This window comes from Sarcophilus harrisii, chromosome 2 (assembly GCF_902635505.1).
Source record: "Sarcophilus harrisii chromosome 2, mSarHar1.11, whole genome shotgun sequence".
NCBI lineage: Eukaryota > Metazoa > Chordata > Mammalia > Dasyuromorphia > Dasyuridae > Sarcophilus > Sarcophilus harrisii.
This window is the reverse complement of record NC_045427.1, coordinates 522,072,357-522,090,814: the sequence shown is the minus strand read 5'-3', so window position 1 is coordinate 522,090,814 and position 18,458 is coordinate 522,072,357. Positions and strand designations below refer to the sequence as shown.

At 36.4% G+C, this 18,458-nt stretch overlaps 1 protein-coding gene across 2 annotated transcripts in view; it reads right to left on the bottom strand.

Moving 5' to 3' along the window:
* DAPK2 (death associated protein kinase 2) overlaps nucleotides 1–18,458 on the bottom strand; it is a 172,610-nt gene that overhangs the window by 56,478 nt on the left and 97,674 nt on the right. For both annotated transcript variants that reach the window (XM_031955412.1, XM_031955411.1), the window contains exon 4: nucleotides 5,605–5,743. In XM_031955412.1, coding sequence (XP_031811272.1) covers nucleotides 5,605–5,743 — 139 coding nt within the window. The remainder of the gene's footprint in view (nucleotides 1–5,604; nucleotides 5,744–18,458) is intronic.

Genomic DNA, 18,458 nt, shown 5'->3' with positions numbered 1-18,458 from the left:
CTTTTGGTTCTTCTCCTATGTGATCAATCCTCCTTCCCTTTTGTGGAATCATTATCCATGGCCTAACCATTAGGTAACTAGGGGACAACATATAAAACACTAGACTTGGAGTTCTTAGCTTAAAAAGTCTGAGTTCTCCATTTCATCCAGGGTCATCTCCTATATCTGGCCACTGGACCCAGGGACTCTGAGGGGGAGAGTGAGGCAGGTGACCTTGCCCAGCCTTAAATCCAACTCACTTGCATGTCCTGGTATCCCCTCCCTGAGGTCAAGTCCTTTTTGAGAACAACCAACAACCCCTATCTCTCCAGTCATTCAGGTTCACAATCCAGAGATCATCTTAGACTTCCATCTTCATCACTCCCCACATCTTGGCTATTTGACTCTCTCTCCATTACATCTCTAAGACATATTCCCTTCTCTTCCTAGCTCAGGACTTCATCACCTCTTGCTTAAGCTACTGTAAAAATGGTTTATTCCTACAATGACCTAACCTGATCCTCCCAGTTACTAGTGTCTCCTTCCCTGAAAACTTTGTATTTATCTTGTATTTATTTTGTATTTACTTTCACTTGTGGTTCCTCCCTAACAGAACTGAGGGCACTAATCGTTTTGTTTTCATCTTTGTATTTCCATCACCCAGTACAGTGCTTGACACATAGTATTTAATAAATGCTTGTTGAATGAATGAACAAATAAATGTTGACAGATATGCCCTTAGACCAGTATTTACACCTTTCCCTAGGCTTCCCAGACCTGAATGAGATTGAGCAGGGAGAGGTATAGTACCTTAGGCTCCTGTGGGCCCGCCCCTCAGCAGTATTTCATTCCTAGATAGGACAAACCAAAAAATATAGGAGCTTTTGATAATTTGAAATAATCTGCTGGATAGCTTAGAACACAGAAATTTCTCCAACAGAAATTTACCAAGGTAATTAGAGTAGTTTGTTTTTTTGGGAAGAGAAATAGGGCAACTGTAGAAGACAGGGTATAAGGTTGTAGGGCAGATACTATTTTTATTTTTTAATTAAATTTAGTTTTTTCAATAGTATTTTATTTTTCCAAATACATGTAAAAATAATTTTCCATATTCATTTTTTGTAAGATTTTGTGTTCTAAATTTTTCTCCTTCCCTTCCTTGCTTCCCCCATCTCCAAGATAGTAAGTAATCTAATATAGATTAAATATGTGCAATTCTTTTATACATATTTCCACCTTTGTCATTTTGTGTGAGAAAAATAATATCAAAAGGGAAAAAACCATGAGAAAGAAAAAATAAGCAAATAAACAAGAACAAAAAAAAAAAGGTGAAAATACTCTTCTTAGATCCATATTCAGTCACTATAGTTCGCTATCTTAATGAAGATGGCATTTTCCATCCCAAGTCCATTGGAATTAGGAAAAGTATTCTCAAGAAAGGATTGAAGTGACTGTTTTAGGGAAATTTTCAGAGCTCAGGAAAGAATATTTGAGTTTTCCTTGGCTGATGTGATATCATGGGCATGAGAAAAACCACCAATTGTTAGAATCAGGTGAAATGACTTCTTATTATATCCAACAATCAGCTTTCCAACCTCCTTGTACCTTCTTCCTTTTCTGTAGGCTTCTGGGGTGAGACTAAAAAAGGTTTGCCCATTAGTTAAGAAGAGCTTAGCTAGGTCATGATTATTTCAATAGTATTCTTCAAGTCCCTCCCCACTCCAATCCATTCTCCATTCAGTCACTCAAGTGATTCTCTTAAAACACTGATCTAATCATATCGCTCCCCACTCAGCAAACTCTAGTGGCTTCCTATTGCCTCCAGAGGCAAATATAAAATTCTCTGTTTGGCATTCAAGGGCCTTCATGACCTAGCCTTTTCTTGCTTTCCTAGCTTCCTTACACTTTACCTTCTCCCCCTCCCAAATTCTACCCTTTGCACCAGTTACATTGACCTCCTGATTGATCCAAGACACTCCATTTCCTGACTCTGGCCATTTTCTCATGTCCAGAACGCTTTCTCTCCTCCATTCTGCCTACTGACTTCCCTGACTTCATGTCCCAATTAAAATCCCACCTTCTACAATAAGCCTTCACCAAACCCCTTTTAATCCCAATACCTTCCCTCTTTAAATTATTTCATATTTATCCTATATATAGCTTGTTTTGTATATATTAGTTTGTATGATACCTCACAAAGTTGATTGTAAGCTTGCTGAGGGCAGGAACTGTCTTTTGCCTCTTTTTATATCCCAGCTTTTAGCACAGTGCCTAGCACATAGTAGGAAGTTATTAAATGTTTATTGATCAATTGATTTATAAAAGATTTACTTTCCAAGCTAAATAGGTCTCCATTTGGGAACTATTTATAGGGAATGAGCCTTGAGTCTTAATGACTTGTTTTAAGGGACCCAAAATAAAGTGACAATGTCAGTGCTATCATGCTGATTAGTGCAGTGTACATGATATTTCATGAAAGGACCAGGTAAGGTATTTTGTTAACCAAATCAATAATATACCCTGCAGTTAGAGCTGTTAAGTAGTAATAGGATTGTAACAAGGAAAAATCAACTCAGTCCTGCTTGAACTTGGATGTCACCTCACCTCCCTCGAAAGGATGAAAAATCCTCAGGGGCTGAGTCCATTTTCATTTTCTCTATCTTTTTATTCCTGCTTATCACTATGTTTAGTACATAGCAGGTGCTTAATAAATGATTTTTTAAAATTGAATCTAATTGATTAATATTTCGAGACTTTCAACATTTATGCAAGTACTAACAACCTCTGAGAGACAAAAGTCAAGTTGCCTATGATAATAATATAATAATAAATGCTAATAAAATAAATGAAATTAAGAACTCATACCAAAGTGCTGGGGAATCATCCAGATTTTTAAAACTTTTGTTCTGAAGATTCCAAAAACATATGGAAAACAGGTAATTCTGCTTCTCTCAAGTCAGAATATGACTATTGTTTCTGAATACCCTTCAATGTTCCTGTATTTTGACAAGATTGCTCTAGACTGAAAAAAATATTGAGTACTTCTACCCATGAACCCTTTATAAAAAGGAACTAGGAATCGGCAATGTAGAAAAGTAAAGGATGCTAAAGGATGTCTGATCGTGATATGAAGTTGTACTACAGAGCCTAAATTAGGATGAGGCCAGTGAAGTTTTTTCCTAGGGAAGGGACATGAAGCCATCATATTCACCTTTACCCAGCCCTGGACCACCACCTCTAGAGACTCTCACAGAGGTGCTCCCTTTCTCCCACCACCCTGCCTCTTCAAACGATTTCCCCCAATTACAAAAATCCCTACTTATTACTCTGAAAGAAATCTTTCACCTACAAGCTGATTCTGAGCATATTTCCGCTGTGAGCAGTACGCTTCAGCTGGCACAGTTAGTTTGCCTGTTAGTTAACCACACAACTGCACAGTCCCTCTGAATTCCTACCATCTTCTCTGTGGCAGACCAAAGTCCTGAGCTAAAGGACTCTCCCAAGATGGGGAACTAGAGAGCTGCCCATATGCTCCTAAGGGGACATTTTGAGAGGTTACTAACTTCCTCACTCTCCAGATATATCCAGATTAAACCTTGGTGATGGCGATGACCAGGTGGAGAGATTAGATCACAAACTACATCAGCATGGGCTTTCCCACAGCAATCAGTAAGAGTTTATTGAGCACCTACTGTGTGAGGAGCCTCGTAAAATCCCTTAGTTCATTAAACAAGCCATCACAAGACTGTTTTTCTATTTGGTCAAGGGCCAAAACTCCTAAACAAACACTTTCCTTTCATTCACTTCTAGGGTGGGGAAAAAGTGCTTTCCTTTATGCAAATCAAGTCGTTTCCCGGAGATAAAATGAGTAAAATAGAAGTTCAACCAATCACACACTTGTTGGCGGCTGCCTAAGTCTGATGTCATGCAGTCTTTATTCTGACCTGGCCAGATCGCTTTGCTGGAGGGATGACAAAAGGAGCTTGTTTGAAGGTATGCATCTCAAGCCAGCCCAGACATAAAAACATGTTGATTGTTTAGTGTTTACCAGAAAGGCAGAGTCTGGCTCGATCCAGATCATTTATTTCCTGCTCCTACTACTGCACTGGGCTCAGCAGTCAGCTCAATCTATCTATTCTCTGGTTGCCACCGTTTGGCCATGAAGCAGAGAACCGGGGGAAAGAATGTTTGATTTGGAGTCTAAGGCCGTGGGACTGAATCCTGGCTCTGTCACTAAATACCTGTGGAGTTCTGTGAAAACCGTGTTACGGCTCTGGGCCGCAGGTTTCTCCTCCATAAAATAAAGGGGTTAGACCCAATTACCCCTAAGGCACTATCTGACCAAAATCTATGATCTTACGAACAGTAAAGCCTCCTGCAACATCTTCTGAGGGCTTCCACAGACTGCACAAACCAGTGACAAAGGCAAAGTTTGTCGGGCCACGAGGTGGTTTATGACTGGTTGGCCTCTGGTGGCCAGAGCTCTGGGTTTATTCTCACTTTGCTCAAATCACTTTATTTCTTAGGATTTTTCTTTCTTCATCAGGGAAACGCGAGGCTGGACCAAGAAATCTCTAAGGCCCCTTCCAGCTCTAACATTCTATGACTCCATACATAAATCTCAGTTATTTGACTGCTGAGCCAATTCCTGAATTGCCATTCAGGAAAGGATTAAATTTGAAGGCTGAACAAACTTAATGCTTAGCTCTTTTCAGCCACACTTTTGTTTTAAGGTTCTGCCCTGCTGCTGCAGTATCTCCTGCCAACCCCTTCTTGCTCTGGGCTCAGTAATTAAATTAATCAGTCAATATCGCCACACTCGCCATTATTTCTGGAAAAAGCATGCCAGTGGGCAGCCCTCTGGATCATCCCTGTGATTCCCAAGACACCCCCTTCTCTGGGAAGCACTTTCACATGTATATATATTTATATTAAAATGCTGATGATTTAGGTGGATTTACTTTGCATCCTGCAACTTTGCTAGAGTTGTGAATTGTTTCTAGTAGTTTTTCAGTGTATTCTCTAGGGTTCTCTAAGAACACCATTATTCATTCATTGAGAGGTCTTGGGGTATAGACTGAGCTTTCTTATATTTTAATATACTAATCCTTTTTAATATTTTTTGTGGTTTAGGGAAGTGGGGTAACAGGTTGCATAGATGCTAGATTTATATCCTTTGGGGGAACATAAAAGCACTAAAGACAGAATTAAGTAGGAGACAGAGAACCAGCCAATCCCTTGCAGCCCTCATCCACGGCATAAATTTTGCTAATTAAAGTTACTTTTTGACTATCTAAACATACTCACTTATTGCAAAATGGCTCATTCAGAGTTTTCCTACAGCGCCCTACATGGCTACATGAAGGATATGAAGGAAGCTTGTAGTTTGGCTGTTTCCCCCCCTCTATCTAGGCTTCTAGTTCCTCATCTGTAAAATGAGATGAGTTGGACTGAATAAGGGCCCTTTTAGCTCTAAATCGATTATCCTATGAAAAACAAAGGATATTGATAAAACCTCAAAATAACATAATAAAATGGAGGGACTGAATTATGCGGTCTCAGATCTTTTTCATATCTCAGATATTATAAATGCCAATATAGCAGATTTGTCCCCCACCCCCTTACCTTGAGATCAAAGTGAGCAATTTTCTTGGCATGCAGATAGTTAACGCCTTCCAGGATTTGCTTAATGAAACTGGTTGCTTCCTCCTCACTCAAAGACTCTTTCTGTGCCAGGAAGTCAAAGAGCTCTCCCCCAGAAACTCTGGAAAACAAAGAGATGAAGGCTGGAGTTTAGAGCGCTCTGGCCTATGGCACACTTAGCTATGTAAGAAGTCCACCAAAACTGATCCCCCTTAAGCCCCAGATGAACTCTTTAGCTCTCTCTGAATCTTGATAACTGTCATTACCCCCTACTTGGGCTGAGATTACCCAATGTGGAACAATCACTCTCTCCTGAGTCCACTACATTACAACACCCTATATCATCATCATCATCATCATTATTATAAACAGAGCTATTATTTACATAGCACTTTATGGTTTGCAAAAAAAAACTTTACCAATATTTTCTCATTATCTCATTTTAAGCCTAGCAACAACCCAGGAGTAAAAGTGCTATTATTATCCTCATTTTAAAGATTAGGAAACTGAGGCAGCTAACAAGTAAGTGAATTATGTAGGGGCATATAGCTAGCAAGTACCCAAGGTAGGATTTGAATCAGTTGTTCTTTACTCTTGGTCGACTGTTCTATCTATTAGTCTACCTAGCTGTCTCGTAATACTTACATACACACACATAAACATATACTATGTATACATATGCATATATACATGTATACAGAGTAGCCAGGGAACATAGGAGATAGAGTCAAGAAGACCTGAGTTTAAATCTGGTCTCAGACACTAGCTGTATAACTCTGGGCAAGTCATTTAACCTATTTGTCTCAGTTTCCCCATTTGTAAAATGAGCTGGAGAATGAAATGGCAAACCACTTCGGGATCTTTGCCAAGAAAACCCCAATTGAGGTCAGTAAGGACTTGGGCATTAATGCAGTGATTCAAAGCAATTTCAACAGACTTGGGATGGAAAGTGCCATCCACATCCAGAAAGAGAACTATAGAGAATGAATATGGATTGAAGCATAGTATTTTTCTTTTTGTTTCTTTGTTTGTTTCTTTCTTTCTCATGCTTTTTTTCCCTTTTGATCTGATTTTTCTTGCACAATATGCCAAATATGGAAATATGTTTAAAAGCATTGCACATATTCAAACAATATCAGATTGCTTACTTGGAGAGGAAGAAGGTAAGGGAAAGAGGGAGAAATATTTGGAACATAAATTCTTACAAAAACAAATGTTGAAAACCATCTTTACATGTATTTGGAAAATAAAATACAATTGAAGATTTTAAAAAAAAGAGTTGGACATGACTGAAACAATGTACACATGTACATTATAATGTTCCCTTTGTTTTGCACATCTTGAGCTGTCATCAGAAGTCCTTCTTGTTTCTGTGTTTCTTCCCTGTCATGTGTGTTTGTTCTTTGGATTACAAATGATATTATGGTGTATATCAAAAGATATGACAAGGGTAGACTTCAGATGCACTGAGGGACTGGGTCTGTCTAACTGAGTTAAGTAGTTACAAATGGGGTCCAAAGAAGTAGTGAGAAAGGAGAAAATAGAGGGTCATAGGTCCAGAGCCCCAAGTTCAAATTATTAGGTCTAATAACAAAGACAAGATAAGAAATCCTGGCTCAGATTCAAGCACTCCACTCTCATTCAACCCACATATTCATATTCTATTGCCAAATCTTGTCTTTTTTTATCTCCACAATATTTCTTATATTTATCTTCTTTGCTCCAATCCAATGGCCATCACTTCTAGCTCAGGCCCTCATCACCTCTGACTTGGAATATTGCAGTAGCTATCTAATAGGTCTACAACTTAAGTTTCTCACTACCCAAATTTATTCTCCACCCAGCTGGCACAGTAATACTCTTAAAGTACAGGTTCTACCAATATCTGGCTCAATGACCTGTTGTGGATCCCTACTGCCTCTTCCTGTGAGTGTGAATTTCTATTTTGTACATGCTCCACTCTTAACTACTTCATACCCTCCACCATGGGCCAACCCAACTGGCCTTCTTTATATTGCTCCCACTGGCCATTTCATCTCTATCTCTGTGCCTCTGTATGGCTTCATTCCCCACCACCACCACAGCCCCAGTGCATTCCAAAAGATCCACTTTTCAGAATTTCTAGCATTTCTTCAGGGTGTGGTTCAAGTGATGCCTTTTGCCTTGAAGCCTTTCTAGACATCCCCAGGTATTACTGCCTCCCCTACAAAATTAGTTTGCACTAACTTTGGGCAAATTTTGTATCTGTTTATTTATGTATAAATCTACAAGTACTTACTTATTAGGAACCTACTATGTGCTAGGAACTTTTCTAAGGGTTAGTGATACAAAACCAAAAATAAAACAGTCCCCATCCTCAAGAAATGTTGTTACACACATAAGAATATAGAAGATGCATAAATTAAATACAAGGAAATTGTGGGAGGGGTTGAGAGAGAGAAAGGGATGGTAGATAGTTTCCCTTGATAGAATGTAAGCTCTTTGATGGAAGAGACTTTCAATTTTGTCTTTGTACCCCCAGAGCTTAACACAGTGCATAAATATAATCCCTAGTGAGACTTTAATAAATGTTTCTTAATTCACTGAAGGATTGGTTGGACCCTCCAATAGTTAAAATTTACATAAAATATTAACTGAAGCCCAGGATTAAGTTTTTTGGGGTTATATTTTGTAACTGAGATTACTGTCTGCTTTCTAATGCAAGATGCCACAAGAAAAGACTTTGGCTAAGACAGATATTTTGCCTTCAGTAGTGGCTGGTTTGTTGGTTGACTGCTTAGGAAAAGCCCCTTTCTGCTGGAATTTTCTCCCCAATCCTGCTTTCCTGTTTAGGGTATACCATAGTGGACTGTCTTTTCTCGTATTCAACAATTGTGATATGGTGATATTGATTGATTATAAAAAAAAAAAAAAGAACATGGGAAACTCATGATATAAACACCCTGTGAGGTTATTCTTGCTCCAATAAACACTTCTCTGGGATGTATGCCTAGGAACTACATGGTTTTTTTTTGAAGTTACTGTAGAATTCTGGATCAAGAGGACATATGAATTAGTCCCCTATCTCCAGGAAGAGCCAGAAGCACCTAAAACAGCACAACCATCTTTCCTTTCTTTAAAGGTCATTGAGCGGTAGTTTATTCTCCCTCAATTACCCATCAACAATTTCCATCACCTGTAAGTTTTTCCTATTGTCTAGATTTAAAATACACAACACAGGTCTCCCCATTAAAATGTAATTGGGAAGGGGCAGAGCCAAGATGGCAAAGAGGACACATTCTTCTTTCTGAACTCACTAAACTGAGCATTTTCTTCCAGGGAAGAAGATGGGCGTTCAATGAAACAGGTGAATTCCATTTATTTCTGATGAAAATACCAGAGCTAAACAAAAAAAAACTGACCTCCAAATATAGGACTCAAAAGAAGCATAAAAAAGGTAAAAAAGGAACTTTTGAGAACTGTATTTCTATTATCAATATACATAGAGAGTGCATGTTTAATTTGATTTTACTGTTATAATATAAAAAAGGAACTAGAGGTAGAAAGGGTTTTGTACCAGAAAAAGGGAAAACTGAAGGTAAAATGAGGGAAATTACATCTCATGAAGAGGCAAAGGAAACCTATTATATTTAAGGGAAAGAAGGGAGAGGAATGAACATTGTATGAATCTTACTCTCATCAGATTTGGCTCAAAGAGAAAATATTAGACATATTTAATTTACAGAGAAACTTCTCTCACCTTATTGAAAAGTGAGAGGGGAAAGGCAAAAAGGGAAGGAGTAGACTAAATAGAAAGGAAAACAGAAATAGTAGGGGAAAGGAATAAGAAAAGGAGAGGGACTCTAAAGGGGAAGATATTCTGAAGGGGAAGAGCTGCTTGAGGAAAGTGGTGTTCATAAGTTAAATACTGGGGAGGAAGGAAAGGGGGAAAAGAAAGAGAAAAATATAATCTGGGGATAATAAGATGGCAGGAAATACAGAATTAGTAGTTTTAACTGTAAATGTGAAGGGGGTAAACTCTTCCATAAAGCGGAAACAGCAAACTAGATTAAAAGCCAGAATCCTACAATAAGTTGCTTACAAGAAACATATTTAAAGCAGAGTGATACATATAGAGTAAAAGTAAAAGATTGGAGCAGAATGTATTATGCTTCAAGTGAAGTAAAAAAAGCAGGGGTAGCCATCCGGATCTCAGATCAAGCAAAAGCAAAAATTGATCTAATTAAAAGTGATAAGGAAGGAAACTATATCTTGCTAAAGGGTACCATAATGAAGAAATATCAATACTAAATATATATGCACCAAGTGATATAGCATCTAAATTCTTAAAAGAGAAATTAAGAGAGCAAGAAGAAATAGACAGAAAAACTATAATAGTGAAAGATCTCAACCTTGCTCTCTCAGAACTAGATAAATCAAAGCACAAAATAAATAAGAACTTAATGAGATAAACAGAATACTAGAAAAGTTACGTATGATAGATCTTTAGAGAAAATTGAATGGAGAAAAAGGAGTATACTTTCTTCTTGGCAGTTTTATATCTCTAGATCCTTACTTGCATAAAATAGAGAAAGAGAAGACCAATGAATTGGGCTTGCAACTAAAAAATCTAGAAAAAGAGCAAATTAAAAACCTCCAATCAAATACCAAACTTGAAATTCTAAAAATAAAAAGAGAGATTAATAAAATTGAAAGTAAAAAACTATTGAATAAAACTAAAAGTTGGTTTTATGAAAATACCAACAAAATAGATAACCCTTTAGTAAATTTGATTAGAAAAAGGAAAGAAGAAAATCAAATTGTTAGTCTTAAAAATGAAAAGGGAGAACTTTCCACCAATGAAGAGGAAATTAGAGCAATAATTAGGAGTTATTTTGTCCAACTTTATGCCAATAAATTTGATAACCTAAGTGAAATGGAGGAATACCTACAAAAATATAGATTGCCCAGATAAAAAGAGGAGGAAGTAAATTGCTTAAATAGTCCCATTTTAGAAAAAGAAATATAACAAATTATTAATCAACTCCCTAAGAAAAAATCCCCAAGATCAGATGGATTTATATGTAAATTCTACCAAACATTTAAAGAACAATTAATTCCAACGCTATAAAAACTATTTGAAAAAATAGGGAATAAAGGACTCCTACCAAGTTCCTTTTATGACACAGACATGGTACTGATACCTAAACCAGGTAGGATGAAAATAGAGAAAGAAAATTATAGACCAATCTCTCTAATAAATATTGCTTCAAAAATCTTAAATAAAATATTAGCAAAGAGATTACAGAAAATCATCCCTCAGATAATACACCATGACCAAATAGGATTTATACTAGGAATGCAAGGCTGGTTCAATATTAGGAAAACTATTAGCATAATTGACTATATCAATAAACAAATTCACAAAAATCATATGATTTTCTCAATTGATGTAGAAAAAACATTTGATAAAATCCAACACTCATTCCTATTAAAAACTCTAGAGAGTATAGGAATAAATGGACTTTTCCTTAAAATATTCAGTAGCATCTATTTAAAACCATCAGCAAGCATCATATGTAATGGGGATAAATTGGAACCATTCCCAACTAGATCAGGGGTGAAACAAGGTTGTCCACTATCATTATTACTATTCAATATTGTATTAGAAATACTAGCTTTGGCAATAAGAGATGAAAAAGAGATTAAAGAAATTAGAGTAGGTAATGAGGAAACCCAATTATCACTCTTTGCAGATGATATGATGATATACTTAGAGAACCCCAGAGAATCAACTAAAAAGCTATTAGAAATAATCCCCAACTTTAGCAAAGTTGCAGGATACAAAATAAATCCACATAAATCATCAGCATTCTTATACATCACTAACAAAATCCAATAGCAAGAGATACAAAGAAAAATTCCATTTAAAATAACTGTCGATAGGATAAAATATTTGGGAATCTATATGCCAAGGGAAAGCCAGAAAGTATATGAGCAAAACTACAATACACTTTCCACATAAATAAAGTCAGATCTAAACAACTGGAAAAATATCAAGTGCTCTTGGATAGGTTGAGCGAATATAATAAAGATGACAATACCTAAACCTAATCTAATTATTTAGTGCTATACCAATCAAACTCCCAAGAAACTATTTTAATGACTTAGAAAAAATAACAAAATTCATCTGGAAGAACAAAAGGTCAAGAATTTCAAGGGAACTAATCAAAAAAAAAAATCAAATGAAGATGGCCTAGCTGTACCAGATCTAAAACTATATTATAAAGCAGTCATCATCAAAACCATTTGATACTGGCTAAGAAATAGACTAATTGATCAGTGGAATAAATTAGGTTCACAGGACAAAATAGTCAATAATTTTAGTCATCTAGTGTTTGAGAAACCCAAAGACCCCAACTTTTGGGATAAGAATTCATTATTTGACAAAAACTGCTGGGAAAATTGGAAACTAGTACGGCAGAAACTAGGCATTGACCCACACTTAACACTGTATACCAAGATAAAGTCAAAATGGGTTCATGATCTATACATAAAGAATGATAGTATAAATAAATTAGAAGAACATAGAATAGTTTACCTCTCAGATTTGTGGAGGAAGAAGGAATTTGTGACCAAAGAAGAACTAGAGATCATTATTGATCAAAAATAGATAATTTTGATTATATTAAGTCAAAAAGTTTTTGTACAAACAAAACTCATTCAGACAAGATTAGAAGGGAAGCAATAAACTGGGAAAACATTTTTACATTCAAAGGTTCTGATAAAGGCCTCATGTCCAAAATAAATAGAGAATTGACTCAAATTTATAAGAAATCAAGCCATTCTCCAATTGATAAGTGGTAAAAGGATATGAATAGACCATTTTCAGATGAAGAAATTGAAACTATTTCTAATCATATGAAAAGGTGCTCCAAATCACTATTGCATTTAAGAATGCAATAAGTAATGTAATACTTGTATTACAAATAATGTAAATTAAGACAACTCTGAGATACCACTACACACCTCTCAGATTGGCTAAGATGACAGGAAAAGGTAATGCGGAATGTTGGAGGGGATGTGGGAAAACTGGGACATTGATACATTATTGGTGGAATTGTGAATGGATTCAAACATTCTGGAGAGCAATTTGAAACTGTGCTCAAAAAGTTATCAAAGTTATCAAACTGTGCATACCCTTTGATCCCAAAGAGATCTTAAAGGAGGGAAAGGGACCCACGTGTGCAAAAATGTTTGCGGCAGCCTTTTTTGTAGCAGCTAGAAACTGGAAACTGAGTGGATGCCCATCAATTGGAGAATGGCTAAATAAATTATGGTATATGAATGTTATGGAATATCATTGTTCTGGAAGAAATAATCAGCAGGAAGATTTCAGAGAAGTCTGGAGAGACTTGCATGGACTGATGCTGGTGAAGTGAGCAGTGAAGTGACCATGGTGGAGGGTATGAAGTAGTTAAGAGTGGAGCATGTACAAAATAGAAATTCACACAGTAGGGATCCACAACAGGTCATTGAGCCAGATATTGGTAGAACGTGTACTTTAAGAGTATTATTTTGCCAGCTGAGTGGAGAATGAATTGAGTGAAAAACTTAAGTTGTAGACCTATTAGATAGCTACTGCAATATTCCAGGTCAGAGGTAATGAGGGGCTGAGCTAGAAGTGATGGCCATTGGATTGGAGAAAAGAAGGTAAATATGAGAAATATTGTGGAGATAAAAAAAGACAAAATTTGGCAATAGATTATGAATATGTGGGTTGAATGAGAGTGGAGTGCTTGAATCTGAGCCAGGATTTCTTAATTCTTGTCTTTGTTATTAGATCTAATAATATGAACTTGGGGCTCTGGACCTATGACCCTCTGTCTTCTCCTTTCTCACTACTTCTTTGGACCTCATTTGTAACTACTTAAATCAGTTAGATAGACCCAGTCCCTTAGGGTGTGTCTGAAGTCTACCCATGTCATATCTTCTGATATACACCATAATATCATTTGTAATTCAAAGAACAAACACACGACAGGGAAGAAACACAGAAACAAGAAGGCCTTCTGATGATAGCTCAAGATGTGCAAAACAAAGGGAACATTATAATGTACATGTGTATCTTTTAGTAACTCCTAAAACTAGTGCCAAAGTTATTCTGTCTATATTGTTTTTAAATAGTTTTTACATATTGCCTTTTCCACTTAACTGTGAATTTCTTGAAAGAAGATCAGTTTTTTGCCTTTCTTTGCACAAAGTACCTGGCACACAGTAGCAGCTTAATAAATGCTTATTGACCAACATAATAAAACTAATCCTGTTGTTCAGTCTTGTGTGACTCGTGGGGATTCCATTTCGGATTTTCTTGGCAGAAATACTGGAGTGGTTTGTCACTTCCTTCTCCAGCTCATTTTACAGGTGAGCCAGAATTAGGTGACTTGCCTGGAAGCTGTTAATAAGTATTTGAATTCAGGAAGATGAGAATTTCTTCCTGACTCCAGGACTATCTTGTAGAGTCTGGTGACTACCTAGCCATGAGATTAATGGAGTGATTAATCAAGTGTTCATTTGTGCTCCACAAACTAACAGTGTAAGAGGAGTTTGGAGAAGGCAGAAATGTTTGATTGGCTTGGTTAGTGTGGGTGGGTGGGCAGAGACAGCATCAAGGAGATAGACTGATGATTTTGTGCCTCAATTTTCCCCATCTGCAAAATGGGGGTGACAAACACAGTGACATGCTTATTCACGGGGATAAGTGAAATAAAACTGGGCTAACACTGTTTGATGCTGATAAGGATAACAGCTAAAATTTATAGACTGCCTTAAGTTTCATCTCATTTGATTCTCATAATAACCCTGTGAGGGAGATACTGCATTTTACCCATGAGAAAACAAAAGCTCACCAATATGAACTAATTTGCTCAGTGTCAGATAGCTGGAAAATATTTGAGGTAGAGCTCCAATTCCAAATCCAGCACTCTTTTCCACTTCCAAATTTGTATAGCACTATAAAGTTTACAAAATGCTTTCCTGTCTTTTGGGGGGAAAGAGATAATGAACCTATTTGCCCTTTTAAAAAAATATAAATAGGGAAACTAAGGTGTAAAGAAGTCAAGTAATTCCCTTATGGTCCTTCAGCTAATGTTAAAGCTGGAATGGAACTAAACAAACATTTATTAAGCACTTACTGTATGCAATGCACCGAGCTAAGCACTCTAGCAAATATTCTCATTTGATTTTTCACAGAGCTAGAGATAGATAGATGTTATTAGCCCCATTTTATAATTGAAGACACTAAGGCTGGTAATAGTAAATGATTTTCTTAGAATCAAATAGATAGTAAGTATCTGAAGTAATATTAGTAAGTTTCTGAAGTAAAAAATTTTAATTTGTACTCAGATCTCCTTGATGCTAGACCCAATGCTCTATCCACTGTATCACTTCAGTACCTCAAGGATATAAACTCAGACTTCTTGTCACTGATATTCTCCTGCCATTTCCTATCTACATATTCAATTCCCAAACCTCTGAAAGCTTAAAAATTGAAAGGAAATATAAAGGTCAGACTCCTTTCCTAAGCTGCCTAATACCTTAAAGTTCAATCAACTCTAGGCCAACATGGCCTTTGCCTCTTTCTCTGCTCCAATTTTTAGTTCACAAGGATGGAGTCTATGTCTTTTGGAGGTCTTTTATCTACACATTTGGAAGTCCAAAACACTACATTCCAGGGTGGGTGAGGGGTTGGGCCATAGGAACTCAGGAAGTTCTACTTTCTCTGCTACCTATGCTGCCACTCAGAAGAACTCTGGCTGCCTTGAAAGAGAGCTCTATACTCAGACTGACCTTTAGCATTAAACTCAATGTTCTGTACACAATAGTCATTTCAAAAAAATGTTTGAATTAGCCTGGAAGAAAATAATCATCTTTTCATTTAGACATGTCATTCTTAAGTGGTATCAGGTACTGCTTTCAGACGAAACACACAAAGCAAGAAAAAATAAAAAGAACAAAAGAGAATATAAATGAAAAATACAGATTGTTTGTAATTCACAATAGTCAATAATTTAAGAAGCAAAGTGGACAAAAGGGTCAATTTCCTTCACCTGATGAAAGAAGATAGAATGTTCTTGTCCTTCTGTGCTTGGTGATATCATGTGATTAGCCAAGATGGTAACAGTCCTGGGAGTAATTAGAGTTTTCCAAATAGTAAAAGGAATCCAGTGCTACATCCAGAGAAAGAAATATGGAGTCTGAATGCAAATCAAAGCATATTCCTTTGATTTTGATGTTGTTTTTTTTCTTTTTTATGGTTTCCCCTTTGTTCTGATTCTTCTTTCACCACATGACTAATATGGAAATATGCTGAAAATGTTTATACATGTATAACCTATATCAGATTGCTTGTTGTTTGGGGAAGGGGGAAAGGGAAAAGAGGGAAAGAGACCAAAAAAATATACCTCAAAGGTTTATAAATAAATTTGAAAACTATGAAAAAAAATACTATTAAGTGGAAAAAAAAAGAAACCCAGTGATACTGGGTCTTCCATTTTTAATTTTTTTTTCATCTCAGCCTCCCCAAAGTACCTTGTAGTAATTTGGTATACATTAGTTGTTCATTAAATATTTGCTAAGTGACTGAGTGAATAAATGAACAGGTGGAGGAAGTTAATGAGGAACAAAGACACCACAGTAAGAAATACAGCCCTGACAAAGGCTCAGGAAGATGAAAGATGAAGGCCCAGCCTTGGATCTACGCTGAGTTTAATTCCCTTATGCCCTATACACTGCTGGGGATGGTTTCTGGGTCTCTTAAGATCAAAAGCTGAAAATTATGCTAATAAGATCAAGACCAGTTTCTGCATGAAGCCCTCATCCAACTGTTAGGGGCCTCCCTACCAAGCTCATTTGCATCTAATTTTATATATATTTGTATTCATTTACTTTTTAAAACAATTTGCATATATTTATATAAATATTTGTTGTCTCCCCTACCCAAATAGAAGATCCTTAAGAGTGGGAATTGTTTCATTCTTTGAACTTCCCATCCACGGGACTCAGCACAAAAGCCTTAGTAGGTGTTTAATAAATACTTAATCATGGATTGATTGTTCTCTACATAGGTTGCTATATTTTACATGGAAGGAAACTTAGTTCTATTAATTGTATGCTCTTAATATACAAAGCACGTTTTCAGCTCCAGGATATAACCTACCTGGAATGCTCCCTCCCCTCCTAACTTTCCCCACCCTTCTGTGTCCAGTCCATGCCCCACATCCCTTTTCTGTGGCTTCTTGGACCACCCTGGCTCAAAGGGAGTTCTCCAATTTTTTTAAACACCTGCAGGTCCAATTATCCAAGTAAGTAACAAAAGAAGATGCTAATCAGTATAAGAAATTATGGTAGGTACTCCCACCCAGTCCTTTCCCGAGGTGGTGGGGAGAGGTCCCCAGGTGTAGGGCATCTATGGTCAGATCTTTTCAGAGCAGATCTGTCCCTTGCACATCAAGACTTAACCCATTGTATTTTGATATATTGCGAGTTGGCATAAGAAATTAAATGGGAATTTGGGGGGAGTTTTGTGGAAGCTACAGACAACATACGAAGGTCATCAGACAACTCAGAAAACAAAATCAGACTTCTTTATTATGAAGAAAGGTCCAAAAACTTTATTTGAATTTTCCAGATCACAGAGGTGCTGCACCCCTAAGTCTGTGATGTGGAAAGGATAACTGCATAGATCAGTTTTTGCTCACCCCTCTTTTTTTATTTTTTCCTTTGAAAAAATTCTCCCTTTTTTTCTGAGTGGGAATTTGGAAAGGGACACAGGAGAAAACATAGACAATATAAAGACAAAAGATATCAATATGATTTTAAACAAAATTGTTACAGAACTATAAATGCCCAAGAATCAGCTTAGAAGGAAACTAATTTCAAAACAACCATAAAAGCAAAGGACTCAAAGAAAAAAAAATTGGATTTTACATAAAGACTACATAAATGCCTTTAAAAATGATGCAAAAGATTAAAATTTTATATAAAAAACTCTGGAGGAAAGAATTGGAGAGGGATTACATAGCTTAGAAGAAAAAGTGATTATATAACCACTTTCTCTTAAATAAATTTTACTGAAACAGAGACCTGGTTTGACAGTATATACAATATTCTGTCCCAGTAGTCCTCTACCTTTCTTACCTGAGGAAAAGGTATGTTTCATTATCTCTTAATTAAAATTATCTCTCTTTAAAGTAAAAATAGATTTTTAAAATAATTACATAATTTTTAAGCTACTAATACAAAATGAAGACTGTTTCATATATAATTCTCTTGTGTTCTGCTGTGTATATGGAAATGCTCTCTTAATTCTTCAAGTTTAGAATAAAACTATTTTAATTAAATAAAAAAATAACAGATCAACAGCATTACCATCCTATTCTTTTCCATTTTGTATTTTTAAATTTTGCTATGAACTGTCATGCCTCCTAGAACCTTGACCTCAGTGCATAATTCATGCACTATTGAGTGTGTATGTTAAGGGAGTACTATCAATTATTTGACTGGACTAAGCAGCCCAACCTGATTTAGTAGCTGCTAGAAGGTCCTGAGAACAAAGGGGAAGGGTTGCAGTGTAAAAGCAAGAGCTGATTTCTTTGTGTCTGAAAAGACCTAGAAACAAAATAAGCACTCACTAATTAGAGAATGACTGGAAGGGAAAGAGAATATTATGCAAGAAAATATTATTATATGGTAAGAAATAACAAATATAAGAAATTCAGAAAAATATGGAAAGATTCACATGAACAAATATGGATAAATTTGTATGAGCAATGAAAAATAAGCAAAACCAAGAGAAA